The sequence below is a fragment of the Neovison vison genome, chromosome 5 (assembly GCF_020171115.1).
Source record: "Neovison vison isolate M4711 chromosome 5, ASM_NN_V1, whole genome shotgun sequence".
Lineage (NCBI taxonomy): Eukaryota > Metazoa > Chordata > Mammalia > Carnivora > Mustelidae > Neogale > Neogale vison.
The window spans coordinates 157379687-157398276 of record NC_058095.1 but is presented as its reverse complement, the minus strand read 5'-3'; the positions used below and the strand labels follow the sequence as shown (position 1 = coordinate 157398276).

The 18590-nt window shown below is 40.5% G+C and overlaps 1 protein-coding gene across 1 annotated transcript in view; it reads right to left on the bottom strand.

Moving 5' to 3' along the window:
- Nucleotides 1-18590, bottom strand: part of ITGBL1 (integrin subunit beta like 1) — a 209032-nt gene that overhangs the window by 106649 nt on the left and 83793 nt on the right. Inside the window, exons 3-6 of the mRNA XM_044250051.1 lie at nucleotides 16066-16212; nucleotides 7990-8112; nucleotides 4114-4254; nucleotides 1848-1988 (exon numbers count right to left, since the gene is read on the bottom strand). Of these exons, the coding sequence (XP_044105986.1) occupies nucleotides 1848-1988; nucleotides 4114-4254; nucleotides 7990-8112; nucleotides 16066-16212 (552 nt within the window). The remainder of the gene's footprint in view (nucleotides 1-1847; nucleotides 1989-4113; nucleotides 4255-7989; nucleotides 8113-16065; nucleotides 16213-18590) is intronic.

Sequence of the window (18590 nt, the reverse complement as noted above, 5' to 3'; positions counted from 1 at the left end):
CTTACATAGTGCCTCCAGCATAGTTGGCTCCTGACGTTTGTCCTAGTAAAGTGAAGTCGAAACAAACATTTTTTCAGTAAAGAAAGAACCTTCTACTTCTTTGGATTCATAGACCTCGTTAACATTGTGATTCTGTCTCTTGGCTGTGAGGTCCTCACGGGTTATGGAACTTCCCTGAGCCTCACTAATCCCATGTGTAGACTGAGAAGAAATAGATTCCCTTCCTCGTAGACCTTGACCAAAAAACAAATGCCACAATCTGGAAAGTGCTTAGACGGTATCTGGCACAGAGAGTCACCCAAGAGTTGGCAGTGATATCATTTCCATTGTGGCGATAATCAAGACCCCTCCTACATAATGAGCAACAGAAAAATCTGGAAAGGGCATCCCCTCAAGAGTAGGGTTCTCACAAAATGTTTAGGACGTTCTCCCGCACATGCGGAATAATCAGGAGAGGGAAGTTCTTCTCCAGTGGGAGTTTCAGCCACAGTCTCTCCCCTGAGAAGCTCCTGCCCCTGAATAATCCTGATTAAATAGGGCAGTTCTTTCATCTCCCTTTGCCAGCTAACCTTCAGGGGACGGTGGAGTTTCCTATCTACTTACATACCCATCAAGCAGTCCAGCTTAAAAAAAGAGGGATATGCGTAGCTCTCGGTCTCCTGGGTGGTCAAATATAATGGGGCTGAAAAGCTGTAACTCCAGTTTTTGCTCAACGATGCTTTTTTAGAGAAATCTGACTGCCTTCTTTTTCCCTCTGAGCCCTGAGAAGGCCTGGCAGGGTGTGTTTTGCCTTCGCACTTAAAACTGCAAGTGCAAATTCTCAGTGGGTTAAAGCCTCTGCTTTGGCTCAGGTCATGATCCCAAGTCCTGGGATGGAGCCCTGCATGGGGCTCTCTGCTCAGCAGGGAGCCTGCTTCCTCCTCTCTCTCTGCCTGCTTCTCTACCTACTTGTGATCTCTGTCTGTCAAATAAATAAACAAAATCTTTAAAAACAAAACAAAACTGCAAGTTCCCTCAAGCCGAAGATCCATCCCGTTTCTCTCCTTTGCTGCTGGAACCCACAGCCCCAATGCCATCCAGACCCTGGTGAACAGTATCTGCTCATAAATGTTTATGGAAAAAAAAAAATTTGAATCCACTTTTTGGTATTTAATCCTACACTCATCTACAGAATAATCTTGGGATATAAACTATGCCAAGGAATTAAGGCATGAAAATATCCACGAGAACTGTGTTACACCAAGTTGTGTAATACACGGGTGTAGCTGTTCTCAGGGTCCCCACCCTGGATACTGTCATCTGTCCTCGGTCTGCTGGTTTTGGGCGCTCAGAGCCGAGCAACAGATATCTGGAGGAGGGGGTTCTCTTTGGTGAGGAGTGAGACTAGTTTTAAGAAAGTGAGGCCCTTTCATCTCTGGTCTTTGCTGATGTATAAATTCTCCAAAGGTTTTCCAAGGGACTCACAGGAGCACTGTGACTATCAAACTCTTTCCAATGCACAGATTCAGTCCATTCATTCCTTCATTCATTCATTCTTTCATTCTGAGAGAGTGTGTATGACCATGAGAGGAGGGGCAGAGGGAGAGGAAGAAAGAAATTCCCAAGCAGGCTCCATACCCAGGTTCAGAACCCGAGGTGGGGCTCGATCTCATGACCCTAAGACCAGAATCTGAGCTGAAACCAAGAGGTTTCAGAATGCCTAACCTACTGAGCCACCAGGGACCCCACAGACACAGATATTTTACAGTTTCTGTGAGAATCAGTATAAGCTTGAAAACAGGAAAATGAGTATTATATATATACTTTTCTTTTTTAACTTTAAAACAGGAATGAGAAGAGCAACATACCTGAACAGAAGTCATCAGAGTATCTGTCATAGACAGCCCTACAGTCCCTCTCGTCACACTCACAGGTGTCCCCATGAATATCTCCCCAGTCTCCAGTTGGGTCAACATCGTGGCAAGAACACTCACCACACACGCAAGTCCCTAGATGGGGGGAAAAATGTACATGTGAAGAAAAATCATGAAAGAAAGCATCTGACATAATTGTTTTTTAAAATCTTTTGCTTATTGCGTATTTGGAAAATACATATATTGGAGGAAAAATAAAGTTCTACCAAGGAAAAACACTATCTAAAGCAGGCAGGAGAGATTCTTAAATAAGCAGAAGTTAGTGGTGGAGTTGTGTGGGGTTGTGGGATGTGTCGTTAGCACGGTACTGGTTTCTCTCTATAATAAAATCAGAACAATGAACATGAGTTAGAGCCCTTGCCCTCCAGAAACTTACCATCTATTTGACAAAAAGAAAGCTAACAAGAGACTGTAGGGTCATGCACCAAAATGTAAAAGTTGGTTTTATCTGAATGTTTAAGAAGTATTTTAAAATATCCATGTCTTTATTTTAAAAAACGATACATGTGGCTTTCCAAATAGTGTAATAGATGCGGGAGCCAGGGGTGAGGACCGGTGAGTGCCAAAGTGGGTCCAGCGTGAAATGGAATAAGACATTTGGGGCAATGCAGGGCTTGCATTCTATCTCCGATGAGCTGTGTCTGCCACAGAGGTTTTTTGGCCTTGGAGATGGGCTAACAGGGAAGGTGAGGCAAGTTTGTACAGGGATCGGTGTCTCTTTCCTGACCCAGAAGCAATGATGGCGAAGAGTGCCAGGGGAGACACGGCTGGTACCTTCCGGAGAAAGAAAGGACGCATGCCAGTGATTCCCCGACTCACTCTCAGGAAGCCCTGAGTCTCACTGCGAACCAGCCTCGTCCAGGCATGCTGTTCTCCTTTCTGTCCTTGGTGGATCTCCAGACCCGACAGCTCCAGGGCAAGGGGAGGCAGGAGGTGAGACTGAAGAGAGGGGGCGCATGGTGTGTGTCTCTGAAGGACCTCTCCCTCAGAGCCGGCCTGCTGCCCCGCCCAACCATTTCCACTTTTCTCCTGGCTCCTTACAACACCTAGCTGCTTGCTTCCCACGGCAACACCGCATAAGCTGCAGGTGCTAAAGTCACGATGGGGACCACGGACCCTACTGTTCTACTAAAAAGGACTCGGGCAGCAACACGTCCTTATGGAATAAAGGAAAACATAACATGAATGCGTATGCTCTAGAGTCAGACCGATTCTGCATAAAACAAAAAGAGGACTTTTCTTTCTGATTTTTGTTCTAAGTTCAGGCTTTTCGCTTTCCTATCCCTGCGTACAGGAATGTGGCCCATTTCACTCTTCCATGTCAATGTTTTATGCCAAGTTTTCAAAACATAGAACTGGTTTTCCATGGAAGCATGATCTATCAAGAAGCATCACTCATTTATAGAAATGAAAAAACAGAGTTTTCCAACTTTCTAGATTTATGTCATCAAGTAGGCAAGGAGCAGTCCTGCATGGCCCTCTTCTACTGGCCAGTACAGCTAATAAGGAAAAAAAATGAAGAGTATTTTCAAGGGTTTTAAAAGGTGTTGAAAACTGATTTGATTTGATATCAATAGTTAATCAATCTTATCAACAGGTTAAATTACACTGTAGCAATCCTAATATATTCTTAAAGTTCATGTCAGAGGTCAGCCTCAATTTTCAACAGCCGCCTGACGCGTACTTTATATATCTCTTCAATACCATTTTATTCCTGCAGATAAAAGTGAAGCGACTGCACATCAATTCTGAATGACAACCAAGCCTTCGATTTACTCACTATCAAGACAAGAGAGTTTCTTGAATGCTCTCTAGATAATCAGATGTTCGTGCTGTAGACGGTTCTGTTAGTCAAGAGATGTTTAATAGAAGTGTCTATGAGAATTGTCTTTTAGCTGTCCTGTGCTATTTCTGGGTGGCCGCCAAAGAACTTACTGTCCCTACGTTAACTATTGGTTCAGTGAAGCCTGAAGAACTGTAGAAGTTTCTTATCCTTCTGCTCTTTTACTCCATAAAAAAGGAGAGAGAGAAGCTCTTCGGTATAGTAAGTGTGGACTTACATCAAAGTCAAACACCGTAAAAGACAACCTCCCCCCATACCAAAGGAAATCCAGAGAAGAGGAGTATTAACAATTCAGAGCTTTGCCCGCCCCCCCTCACCCCTGCGGTCGTTAGTAGCGTGAATGAATGAATGACACACCTCTGTTGCTGCAGATCTTGCCATCTGGAGATGTGCATCTTCGCTTGCTCTCCCAGGGGCTGATATCACACTGGAGTTCACATTTATCTCCATGCCAACCAGCCCCGCAGTAACAGTTTCCACAGTAACACTTTCCATGGCCTTTACCCAAAATGAATTTCAGAGAGTGAGGGAAAAAAAGCAACTTTCAAAAGCGAGATTAACTTCCTACCTCTTCATGATCAGTTTCGCCTTTTGAAATAAAATATACCTGCCGGACCGTCCTCCCTTAAAATAATCAACTTATATATTTGCCCCAAAACACCATTCTTGGGCATAGACCTACATAATTATACCCACAAAGCGAGCCAAAGGGTCCTCTAACTTGTCCTAGCCAGGTAGCTGATTAAAAATGAGAGAAATTTAAAGAAATGACATGAAAGGCTATGAAAGCCTGTCTACTACCTTCCGATCTCAAAGGTACAGCCTCAGAGTCAAAGGTATGTAAGCCTTCGTTCTGAGGACATTTCTGGAATTGGTCATCCAAGCATTTCATTTGAAACCAACCACTGAGAGACCACGGGTACACATTTGCTCAGAGGCACAGTGTTAATGACTGAACCATTTCTTAAACCAGGGGAAATATTTCATCTTTCCATTCAAATGTGTCCCACAGGCTGCTGTGTTCCATCATGAGGAAAAGAGGTTTTCCATTAAATGAGTGTTTCGTCTTCTTTTAGGCCAGTAAAATATCATGGACCCTTGGCCTCCCAGTCACATCCCCCTCCTATTTATCAAGCAGGCAAAATGATAGGGAAGGACGCCCCATCGTTTTATGTTCCGAAGCTACCATACCCCTCTGGGACCGACCTGCCTTTTATTAAACCTTACCCTGCTCTTTTGTACAGACTTCCAACCAACACCTAATGAGCTGTCACATCCTCACTTCCTGCACCCCTACTGGGCAATCCTTCTGGCTCCCAGAGGGTGAAAATTCTATGTACCTCAAGTCACTTCATGCGTATGCCACCCAGCCACCCAGCCATGAACGGGTGTTTGTCCCGGTACAGGTGGTGACCATGAGGGTCAGGCTGGATTTTACTGAGTCTCTTCTTTCCATGTCATCGAAACTTGTGTGTTATCAGAGTCTTCCCCTAAAGGCTTCGTTCTTCCCTCTTGCTCCCCCTGCAGCCATAATCTCAGAGGTCCTGGGGGAAAACTGACCAGGAGGCTATTTTTTTTCCTCAAGAAAAATATGGCATTTCTGCCTCGTGGCAGGAGTGTCAGTAAAGCCATTTAACTCACACAACAAGGGGGAAATGCAATAGAAGATTCTGGTCTCTTACGCTATTGTCATCCATGAGATGAGGAACAGCAGACATACATCAGCGAGACAAAGGGGGAGAGAGAGAGAGAGAGAGGTAGAGTGAAATGTAAGAAAGAGCTAGAGACCTAAGCACACGATGCCACATTTTCTCTCTAAATGAGCTTTAATTTGGATCTCCATGGAAAACCTCTTATTAACCTAATAGTCACTGATCATTTCTACAACAAATTTTCATTTTAATTTGCTCACAAAGGCAAATGTAAGGGCTATCGATGATTTCAACAGTAACAAAATATAAAAGCTACACATTTTATTTATGAACTCAAAAACATCTCTCCTGTACCCACACAAAATATCACATCCCAGGGCTGTCTCCTCAGGAATTTACACTGGAAAACAGCAAGATGACTGTGTACCAAAAGCTTTTCTAGGAGTCAGTTTTTTGGTTTTTGTTTTTTTTTTTTTTTTAAGACTTGATTAACTTCTTAAACTACAGTTTGTTTCCTCTGTAATTTTAGGAAATTGATGCAAGGTGCTATGTTAAGTAAGCATTACCACATTAACAAATAATCCCAAATCTGTATTTTTCCCACCCAAATTCTTTGTATATTTATAAAATTGAACTGAATTAGGCTTTTAGTAAAAATAGATCACTGAGATGTAGGTGAATAAGGAAAGACGAATCACGTAAAACTACATTTATAGGTAGATACGAAAAATTAAGCAGATATCCTCACAACCCAAAGGAAAATATTGTTAATAAGCCACATGTAGGTAATTGAGATAAAATACAAGCTTGGGACAATACACACGGCACACAATAAATATCACTCTTTGCTTTGTGTGAGCTGATGAAGCAAGAAAATCTCCTTCTAACTTGTTCCACTGATGGGCCGTAGAGTCACCGTTCAACAGATCGGTTTCATGTGAATGACATGCAGAAAGATCTACAATCCCAGCCAAAGTCATCCCCAGAGGATACTTCCTGGAGTGCTGGAGTCTGTGGTCAGAGACTTTGCACCTTGAAATTGCTTCAGCCTCAAACAAATGGGAATGGTTAGTGGCAGGGTTGGGAGCCCAACCGTGCTCACTGTGTTGCTGAAGTTAAATGTTTACATTTACACAGGCAAGCAGACCTTGCTTTGGTGGTGTGCTTCAGGACACGGTGGTCCCAAGCATGTTCCCTGCCTCTTCTCTGGCCCATCGTAACTGGAAATGAAACACCAGAAGGATACATACATAATATTAATAGGTTAGGATTTACCTAACTCTTCCCATTATTTTGGATGGAGTCCATTAACAGAATTGTCTGAGTGGCATCTAGCTTAGGTCACTGCCTTGAAAAACGTAGCTGTTTGTGTCTGTTCTATCTCAGTGGATTGTACAGCAAGGAAACCAGAGGGAACCAAGCAGACCTAAAATAGGTCAACCTGGATGACCGCAAGAATTGAAGCTATAATTTGTTTCTGTAAACAGAAGGACAGCTTGTCCCAAGTTAGGGACACTTTCTCTTTGGCTCTCTGGTTCCTCCTGCCCCATTTGTCCCTGATCCTTCCAAGGAAAATTCTCCTCTGAAATCAGCCATTCTGCAGGCAGATTATGTAGGATTCCATGCACTGGAATCTTGTCAGAGATAAATGGAAGAAACAATTCCTTATTAATGGAGAAAGGAAGCCAGCATACCAGGCTGAAATGTTTACATTTAAGTAAATTGTAGGGATTCTCCCTGCTCTCTCCTTTCCTCTCCTCTCCTCTCCTGGGCTGGCCGTGTGCATAAACATAAACTCTGGGGACAGGCTCCCAGAGAGGTAAGCAGGAGAGAAGGACACTCTGGGTGACAAGGAGGGGCTCTCCTCATGGAGCTCCAGACTCCAGGGCGTGGATACAAATCTCCACGGGCAGGGTCAAGGGCACAGTGTTTGATGTCCGACAGACAAGTGTCTAAATCCCACTGCAATTGCTGGAATGACCCCTGGTGCATTTCCCAGGGAATGTGAAGAACTTGTTGCCGTTCTTGGTACTAGGAAGTGTGACACATGCAGTAACTGCTTCAACAGAAGACTGGATTGAGTAATGGTGTTAGAAATACCCTAGAAACATAGAAAAGATCATGAAAAATGTTATCGGAGTATGGGGGTAGGGAGGGGCAGATTCTAGGCTAGTAATCCTTTCGGCCTCCAAAGTCTCCAGTAGAACATGAAACCATTTAAAGGCTTATGACTTATGAAGGGAAATAGAAGGAAATGAACACATGCAGTTGAGAGACCGGGAGAAAAGAGACAAAACAAAAGTGGCTTCAGGAAGCAGGGAACATGAAGGACGGGTAGGATCACTCTAGACCCACACAGTTGCTCGGTTGCCATAATGATCCGGCTTTCCCCTGGAACAGTCTGATTTTGCATTTAAAAAGTACTAGTCTACCCTAATGCCTTATACGAGGTGTCTTCCAAATAAACATAAATTCAGATTAAATGAGTAAACAATGCAGAAATGTATAGGGTGACAAAAGCACAATAAAATCGGTGAAAATCAAGTACTTTTGTTAATCTCTACACAGTTGGCGTACCTACCTCCACATATTTCTTCTGTTTCATCATCTATGCATTCTCTATCATCACACTCACAAAATTTACCATAAACGAGGCCATTTCCATCTGGATTATCACACTTACACCTGCCACAGTGACACGTGCCTAAACCATTAAAACAAAGCAAAAAAGTATTTGTTAAATGCATATAAATGATCATTGATGATTTTTAATCTATCTCTTTCAGAGACAGAGAAAATTCAAATCAATTTAGTATTCCAATTAGGTAATTCTGTGGGGAGGATGAAATAGATGACAACATTCTTTCCTGATGATTATAATCCAGCCATTATATTTTATGACACATAGCTATCATGATTGACCTCTGATAGTCTCATGAATGGAAATTTGACCTCCCCAAGTGCAGAGCTATTTTATACATGGCCATCCAATCAACTCATGAATGACTATCTTGCCATTACACCTGGGTCTGAAGTGAACTAAAGCAGAAAATTCTAAGCTTTGTGAGGGAAGTAGTCTTGCTTATCTTCCTCACCAGCATTTATTCAATGCTTTGCACAATATTTGAGCATACTATTTATATAATAAATATTTGTGGAATTCATTATCAAATGCATAAATGAAAAATTTAGAATCTCCTAATAATTTCACCTCCACAGTGTTAAACTGATCCATGTGTCCTTATGACAATGGGACCAGAGCAGGTTTTCTCAGGTATAGTGTCCTGAGACCTCCCCAAAACCTCAGGGTGGCTCATAGTGATATAGAGGCACTGGAGTCGCCTGGTCTACCATACCCCACAGACTCTGCCAACTCTGAGGATTTGACTAGAACCTGGAATGATTTCATTGACATTAAAACAGCATTCAAATGACATTGAAAAGTATAATGTCCATTTCAGGAATTCCCTTTTTAATGCTTATTTTTCCATTTTTAATTGATCATCATAGCAACCAACAGATAAAAACTGAGACTTTTCCACTCACCAGATACCATCCCAGACTTTGGAAACACAATGGGAGATCAAGATGAAGTCAGCCACAATTCTCCTCTCAGAGTTTTATATGAGAAAACCAAAGTGATAAAATAAATGGAGAAGTGCAAAGTGTTGCAGAAGAGCTTAGCAGGGGATTTAACTGAGACCTGGTAGGCGGACACAGAGTCCCTGGGGACGTAGCTCCTAAACGAGGTACTGAGAGGAAAGTAAAAATAACGGGCAAAAGAAGTGAGATGGTGGGAAGCCCAGTTCCTGCAAGAGACAACGGCAAAGGCTCTGTGGTAAAAGAGGAAATAAGAAGAAAAAGCCCAAGATGGCTGGAACATTGAAAACGATGTGGAAAGTGGCATGAACTGCATAAGGCACATAGAGGTGTAGTTTACTGAAGTCCTACAGCTCACGGTAAAGATTTCCAACTTTAATCCAGGAATAACAAAAGGCCATAGAAGTATTTTCAGCCAGGGAGTCAGGTGATCATGTATGAATTTTTACTAGATTATGCTAGTTGCCATTTACAGAATGAAGTGAAATGCACAGTGAATATGAGAATAGCTTATTCATTTGTCTGCAAGAAAGAAGATAGATGCTGACCAGAGTGACGACAGTGAGTTAGAAAGAAGTGAAGATACTCAGGGGTGTTTACAGGAGAAAGAACAGAGGACTTGGGGACTGCGTTTGAGAGGTGAAGATGATACTGATGTCTAAACTAAGCTACTGGATATTGGCAATTCCGTGTGTGATGGGCTAGAAAGGGAATGGATTTGGGACTGTGATGGATTTGTGGCCAAATCCAGGTTTTACTAACCAGTAGCTGTACATTTTTGAGGTCATTACGTTCATCTCTAACTCTCAAATTTCTTCTCTGAAAATAGTATCTACCTCGCAGGGCTGCTACGAGAGTCCAGTGGTAAATATATCACCCGACCATCTTTCTGAAAACACTCTTTGTTCGGTAACATCATAGGTTTTCAGAAAACTTTGGGTTCTTCATCTTCTTCCATGAAGATACTGAGTATACGAGTCACGTTCCCAAACATTTCCCCTAGACTCTCTGTATATTGATGGATCCCACAATGTCCCGTCTTCAAACCCTCTGCCTGGGTCATTCCCAATTAGCTATTATCTATAAAGAGTTTTTTTTTCTCTCACGGTCACATAGAAATGGTGATTTTGCAGAATTTGAGCTAATTATTTTTCCACCTTGAGAAAACTCATATGAACTTTACATTTATTAAATTTCCTTTTCTTGTGTGTTTTTTTCCTGAAAACCATTTTAATTTATAAAAGCTTATTTCAAATCAAATGCTATAATTCATGGTACTGCCTCATCTCATTTTTTCTCTAATTATCACCCTTCTTTTCCATTTCCACATTTATTCATGCTGTCTTTCAACCATCCACGTATCCATTCACTACATTTTCTTGCTGCCTGTTATATTGTTGGCAAAGTACCAGGTGCTCTAGGAGATAAGATGAATAAAACTAAAACTAAGTAAATCACAGACTAGGGAGGAAGAGCTTCGATGATCAATAATTTTTTAAAAATATTTTTATTTATTTATTTGACAGAGATCACAAGTAGGCAGAGAGGTAAGTGGAGGTGGGAGGAGCAGGCTCCCCACTGAGCAAAAAGCCTGATGCAGGGCTCCATCCCAGGACCCTGAAATCATGACCTGAGCCGAAGGCAGAGGCTTAACCCACTGAGCCATCCAGGCACCCCAGATGATCAATAATTTTTACACGTACCTATGAGACCTGATGACATAAAGGCACTTGCAACATTATCTGTGACAAATGCTATATTAAAAGTATAAACCTTAGTCTGATTCTGCAAAGGAGGAAAGGCACAGTAAAGGAGCAAGTTCTTCAGTTGGCACTTGATGTGCGGATACAATCTCAAGAGGTGGAGATGGAGAAAAGGCTTGTGATGCTGAGCAAGGAGGCTCAGCTAAGGGGTAAGGATGTGGAATGAAAACAGTGCAGAGTCTGGCTTGGGTTTGGAGAAAAGGGTCAGTTGAAGGCAGAGAGGAAAGGATCGAGAATACTGGCTAAGGACTTTAGAATTTTTCTGCTGGAATACCAGGACCTCTCATGGTTTGGAAATAAGGTATAGCATCGGCAGGGCAGAATACGGAGCTGATTTCAGAAAAGACAGGAAGGAACAGCCTCTACCTTTGAATTCAACAACTCGTCACTGACACCCTGACAGGCAGGCTCACTCCCATCCACACATCTGAACAATTTCTGGCTAATGTGGGACGTTTACAACAGTTCCGAGACTTCCTGTCTCACCCACCAAGTAGAATTCACAACTGAAGCTCCAAGATATGGCAGATGGAAGCCCAGGCAAAAGTGACAGACTCTGTGTTCATGTTATGGCATACTGCTTCTTCTTGTTAGCTGCTGGTGAGCTCAGTCTCTAGGACTGGTCTTCTGCTTTCTACTAGATTATTTTTGCTCTGACTTTTCACTCTGACTAATAAAGTGATCTCTCTAGGAAGACTTCCCTGTCTTGAACACCACCCATACTCCTTTGCAATGGCACTGAGCCCCACTTTGCTCAGCAGGCTGTGTCTTGCCTTCTGCACCCTTCTAGAGTCAACTTCTGGAACTCCCTGAGTCCCCAGCTCCATCTCATCCTGCGCTGCAGTCTTATGCCCCGGTCCAGCTTCCTCTTCTTCCCGTTCTGCCCCAAGCTGCTTCCAGAAAACCACATCATGATATAAAGGGGGAACAATTAGTAGAAAGAACTTAGAGCCTAATGCAGTTTAGGGGGAGGGAGTCATCCGGAACTAGGCTGGTAGAAATATACATTAAAAGAAGCCATGTGAGAATGGATTGCTCAAGTCAACTTGAAAGACTTTCATGAATAGAGAGTAAGAGAGAAAGGTTAACACTGTGTACGAGTTTACCTTTGGGTGCAGCAATTTCATGTCTAGTAATTGATCCTGAAAATACACCCCCACGAAATATGAATCTGTACCAGTTCATTCTCTGCATTAACATCTGTAATTTCAAAACACTGGAAAGTGTCCCACCATAGAAGACTGAGTATTAGGTCACTTGTATAGAGGTGAGTCCTATGCATCTGAAAAAAGAATGAGGAAGATTTCTGTGTACTGATATGGAGTGAATTCCAGGAGATTCTGAGTGGCAAAGGCAGAGTGCAAAAGAGCACATACAGCACGCTGCCTTTTGTGGAGGGAACAAATGAAAAAAAAATGATAACACATACATCTATCTATCTGCCTTTATTTAAAATAAACATATACACTGACAAAGCAGAACACCATAAAGCTAGTTACCTACTGGGTATGAGGAAAGCAGGAGGGAAGGTTTAAGGAGAGAATGATGATCTGCTAACGATGCTTTTTTATGTAGTTTTGACTTTAGGAAGCATGCTAATGTTCTACATATTGCAAAATAAAATAAAATAAAATAAAATCAATAAGGATGCAAAGAAGGGGGGGAAAAAGTCTAAAACTGAAAACAATCTGAAGTAAACAAGCTCAGTTGTACTTCCAACATGTATAATAACTACACTAAAGGGAGACAAAAGGAAAGAAACCCAAGTAACTTAGGAACACACCAATCCTGAGCATGGCTGGGGTGGGGTGGGGGTCGGGGAGGAGGTCCATTGCAAACAAATCCCAACATGTTTGGTAGACTTGTTTTGAATAGTGGTACACATGAAGTCATTCTAAAAACAATTTTAGATGTACTCCGGGATTGAGCAAATAAGGAAATATATCCATGCTGCTGGGAGCCAGAGTTCTCAGTGTGAAAAATGGGACCTGCAAATATGGTAGGGGAAAGACAGGAGATAATGTTGTGGGGGGTGGACTGCAGTTATATGTATTGCTATGAATTCACGATTTCTAAAATATATCTGTGTGTACATCTATGTATGTATGTATGTATGTATGTGCATGGACACGTTCATGTGCGTGTTTACTAGCCTGTCTGTAGAAAGGGCCAAGAAGCAAATTCATCCCAGGAGAAATAAGCATCCCCAGTACTTACACTTTTTATTCTAATATCATTCTTCCCCTAAAGGAACCAAGACTCTTTAGAGACATGGTTGATTCCAAAGCTGTGGCGAATCAGGTACAATATGGCTCTGGAATATTTTGTTATGCCAGAAAAGAAAGAATTGCTGAAACAAGATGAAACAAAACAGTGAAGGCATGTCACAAGGACCGAGACGCTAGCTTGAAGGGGCTCCAACTGCCTCATCTGGGACAAGCTGAGCACCAGAGTAATTAAGTGTGGTAATGAGGAATAAACCATTGAAGTAATAGGAACTGTGATCCTGGACGGACAATAAATCACGAAGTAAATGACATATCCAATAACAGGTAGATGAGAGAAGATTCTTACTTGTGGTACAATGTTGAGTACCAACTAGTAAATAGGGAAGAGATGCTGGAGTTTGGAAATCATCATTTTTCAGTCAGTAGTGTGAGTACTGGGTCAGGTGGAAGTCATCAGTGGATGGTAAATCGGGTGTAATTTTGACGAGGATGTGATGCCTTATAATTTCTAAGAGTTTCCAATAGACTGTTCATTCGTTACAAGGACAAAATCAGTAATTACAGGGCTGAGACATCAGACAACACCTTGACCATGTGATCAAAATTAACCTCACCAGTGAGAGCAGATGGGTATCATGGACTTCCAGATGACACATCCTGAGAACACAGAATCCTCTATCTGGTGATTCAGCTAAGAATGTATGACATGAATCTAATCACACGAACACATCAGACAAAGCCAAAACAAGTAACATTATATAGGTTATTTTTAAAAAAGGTTGGAGAGAATTTTCTTCAAAATTTTCAATGCTGTAACACCATCGTCTGTGGAAATGGTCCAGATTAAAGGAGGCTAACAAGAGATGACAGCTAAATATAACTCTGCCCTAGACTGATCCTACGGAGGCAGGGAAATGCTGTAAAGGACATTGTTCGGTCAGTGAATGAAACTGGAATATGGGTGGTTGATTATACAAAAGTATTATACTGATTTAAAAAAAGATAGAGGCTCAGGTATCTTAAAACTGTGTTTTGTATCCTATCAAGTATGTTTCATCATGTCCTGAAACAATTCTGTAAATTTCTTCTTTAAGGAATGTTAATGTAGCAAATCATGTGTTTTTTTTTTTTCACTTAAATGTTGAAACATGTGGATCCTAAACTAACTCCTATTTGTTTATAATGTTTTATTTAAAAAAAAAAACTAGATTTGATTTGAAAAATAAACAATATATAAATTGAGCCAAAAAGAACAAAGAAATAAAGCAGAATTCAAGCTTTATTACTGAAAGAAGTTTGGAAAGCTTGATATTTTCAAAACAATGAGACTATATGGTAAGCATGCAAAGGCTGTGTGTGTGTGTGTGTGTGTGTGTGCGTGTGCGTGTGTGTGTGTGTGTGTGTGTGTAGGGATGAGTATTAGGAACTGGAGGTAGAAAAATTCTACAGAGAAGACAGAAAAGACTAAGGTGCTGGAGAGAAGCAAGGAGATCAGTTAACACAGTGAATAATCTGACTGTTAAGACCATTATTCATGGTGCTGACCCATCCACTCAAAACTTGCTTTGGACTGGAAGAGATTATGCTGAGTGAAATAAGTCAAGCAGAGAGAGTCAATTATCATATGGTTTCACTTATTTGTGGAGCATAACAAATAGCATGGAGGACAAGGGGCGTTAGAGAGGAGAAGGGAATTTGGGTAAATTGGAAGGGGAGGTGAACCATGAGAGACAATGGACTCTGAAAAACAATCTGAGGGGTTTGAAGTGGCGGGGGGAGGTGGGAGGTTGGGGTACCAGGTGGTGGGTATTATAGAGGGCATGTATTGTATGGAGCACTGGGTGTGGTGAAAAAAATAATGAATACTGTTTTTCTGAAAATAAATAAATTGAAGAAAAAAAAATAAAAGGCTGAAAAAAAAAATACTTGCTTTGGGTATAGCCTTGATTCCTACTAGCAAAATACTCTTACTGCACTTAATCTATACAGGGCAATTCATTGCAGTCAAAGACTGTGGAAAGACGATAGCTCTGAACAAAGGAGGATTTTACCTACAATGGGACTTCAAGAGGGAAGATAGTCACTACTCCTGTAGTCAAACACTTGTCTTTAGCATCCAAAACAATGGCTCACACCCAGGGTTTTCCAAAAGAATTTCTGGGAAAGCTTTGGGGTGGGAGGTGGGAGGTTGGGGTACCAGGTGGTGGGTATTATAGAGGGCACGGCTTGCATGGAGCACTGGGTGTGGTGAAAAAATAATGAATACTGTTTTTCTGAAAATAAATAAATTGGAAAAAAAAAAAAAAAAAACCCACTGCAGCCCAAACTACACCCACCAAAACAACTCAATCAAAGCTCCCAGCTTTGGACCTGAGAATTCCCAAATTCCACCAGTCTTTAGAAAAAGTGGACTTTTGAGGTTCCATGTGCCCAAATATGCAAAGAGTACTGAATTTTAGTAACATCAGCTAAGCACTAATGAAACCAAAACCAGTTGCTTTGTTTTATATGATCTGGGTAATTAATTTTAACAGATTTACTATAAGTTTCTAAAAAGCAGTTTTCAATGTCTTCTATGAGATGTAAAAATATTTTCACCAAACATAAAATTGTGATTTCACTATATTTTCTCATGAGTTTCACATCCAGTGCATCTAAAGCTTCTATCCAATTAAAAAGTTTTGGTTCTATTTGATGCTAAGGTATAAATTCAAAGCACCCTTGAACTGTAATAGAAAATAATTAAGTCAGCTTATATAAATCCTTTTTGAAAGATTTAATCCAGCATTCAAAATCATGGCTCACAATTTACATAAAATGTTGTTGGGGTGTTGTTTCCTGTGAATATCCTGCTTGAAGAAGGCATTTGGAACAGCTGGGGAGCATCAAACTTGCCAGTCTCAGCAAGATGACATTTTCCCCCTATTGATTTATCTGCATTTCATTTCAAAAAAATATACTCAAAAGCAGTCTCTCTCAGAGGTTCCACATTTCTCAACGCCTACCTTTTTCCATGAAAAACCAAAATGGGATTATTTAAGAATTTTCATAGGATGGATTTCTTACCTGCGTTAGAGCAGATGACATCTTGAGAATTCTTGCACATCTGGTTACTCTTTTTCTTCGTCAGGTCACAGTGAGTTGGGTACTGGCACGCACTCCCAAACCAACCTTCCTGACATTTGCACTTGCCACAGTCACACTTACCATGGCCTGAGAATTCAACAACATCCAGTTAGTCTCGAATTATTTTCCAAAGGAACCCATTACATGTAACTGAAAATCTCAAGGGTGACATTGGTTCGGGACTGAGCTCTAATAAATTCAAACACATATACATTACAGGGGCTGATTACAGGGGTAATGCTACTGTAGATGGTATAATGTAGTTTGTGGATTTTACTTCAATAATCAAAGTTGATAAATCATTCTAAAACCTTTAATTAATTTGTAGTGGCAGGAGGATAAAGAATAAACCAGAAGTTTAATTATATACTTGGTCAGAAAATTTAGCACTAAAAAAAAATCCATCTAGCACCTCCATAGTTAAGACATGAAAGCACAATAAAAATTATTTCCATTTTACTTCATGTTATAACACATAAAACCACCACCTCTGAGTAACAAATCTTACATGAAACTCCACTAAACCAAATATTGACTTAGATTTATTGGAATTTAGAATGTAATAAAGTTTAATGGCTATATTAAATACCATCATGGAATATGATTGGCACAAAAAATAATTACTTATTTTGTTTCTTAATGAGAAAATTTGGTTCAAGAATCAAAAGGATAAGAGCCATGGTCCTCTACTTCCACAGAAATTTCTTAACTTTTTATGTTCTCAAATCAACATTGTGCTGTTTTTATTGTTGTGATAACTAACTTTCTTAAGTCTTAGTTGATGAATGTTACCAGTGTTTTTATTGACTACACACAAGTCCTACCAAAATATAATATATGTATAATACTGGACTCTTGTCTTGATGTAATTTAAAAAGTTCAAAGTTGAGGACCATATACAAAGAAGCTGGTGCTATCTTCAGCCAGAAATGTTTGTCAGACCCTGTGTTAAGTTAAGCAATATGTCTCCTATAGAAATAAGAATGGAGATAATCTCTGAATCCCTTGACCTTTAACTGAGTTTGGAAAGATGAACAGAGTTTAAATCGGCTGCAGGAAGAGTATTCTTATATTACTCAAAATAATAATGCTAAGTCCCAATGCCTGAAGTTCATAGACCTTAGAATGGAACCATTGATCTAGTGCCAATAGTCATTCAGTGTGGCAGCCAAAATCTACATGATGAGGTCCAGATGGTCGGTCAGAATGAATGGCTCAGAGGTGTCCCATTTGGGCCTGTTCAGCAGAGCCTGACTCTGTGATTGGCTGTGACTTTAAAACTCCTCTGAATATTGCCCAGTCCAAGTAAATGTTTCTATTCCTGTTGCATTTTTCAAATTAATTATTCTATTTTGCAACCAAAACCTTGCATGCACCCTAACTGTAATTCATTTTATCCAGTGCACATTACTGTCAAATTGATTGTATCATTTTGCATTCTTGTCTGGCCTTACATGATATTGTCAGTCTCAGCCAACTTGGTATCATTTACAAGCATAAGTGATCTCTTCTGCCAACCGTCCAGTCTATTTATGAAAGTATTAAGCCAAATTCTTTAGGTAGCTAAGTCTCTTTTTGCAAAGAAATATCTTGGTAACTATAATTCTCTTTGATAATATTAACATCTTAGGTTGAATGACACGGATCACCACTATCATCAGTTTAATATCAACTATTGCCATATGGTCCATCCCAATAAAATGTAGCTTCATATCCATAACAAAGAAAATAGGAGTGATTTAGAAGAGAATGAAATGCAGTAGTAGTGATTTGCTGAATCTACAATAAAAGAACACTCAACACTTCTTTTATATTGGATGGGACGATCTCAGACCCTGACCGAAGTTATACATGATGGAAATGGGTAATGGTGGGGAGACCAAAGGTTACAGTTTTTTTTTACAGGGGGAAGGGTAAATTTTAGAAATGGGAGGGAAATTAAAAAATATACAGAGTTGAGAGAGAAACTCCTCCATCTCAGACTGACCCAAGGAAGCATTAGTAGAAGTAATATTCTCAGGTGCTCAAACACCAAAGTGAGCTCATGGAGGCCCAAGTTCAGAAACCCCTCCCATAAAAGGTGCTGTGGTAAACATAGTAAAGAGAACCATTATATTCTTCTTTTAGTGGATTATGATATAAATCAGCACACTGAAGCTTCTTCATGTCCTGCTGTGAAAAAACGATTTAGCTTTTGCTCAGAATATACAGTATTTCTTACTAGGGAATCTCTTTCATAACCTATGTGAATTTCCTAAACCACACTTAGACCAACATTGTATTAGATAATGTACTTTCAGCTTCTCATTTAGCATCTCCTCAGAGGTGAAGATGACAGCCAGTGTAGGACAGGGTCATCTGCCTTTCTATTGTTTCTAAACTTAATACCCTATGAAGGCCTCCTTGACTCACTTTTGCCCATTTAGGAAAGTGAACAGAAATCAATTTTTTAATGTCAAGAATTA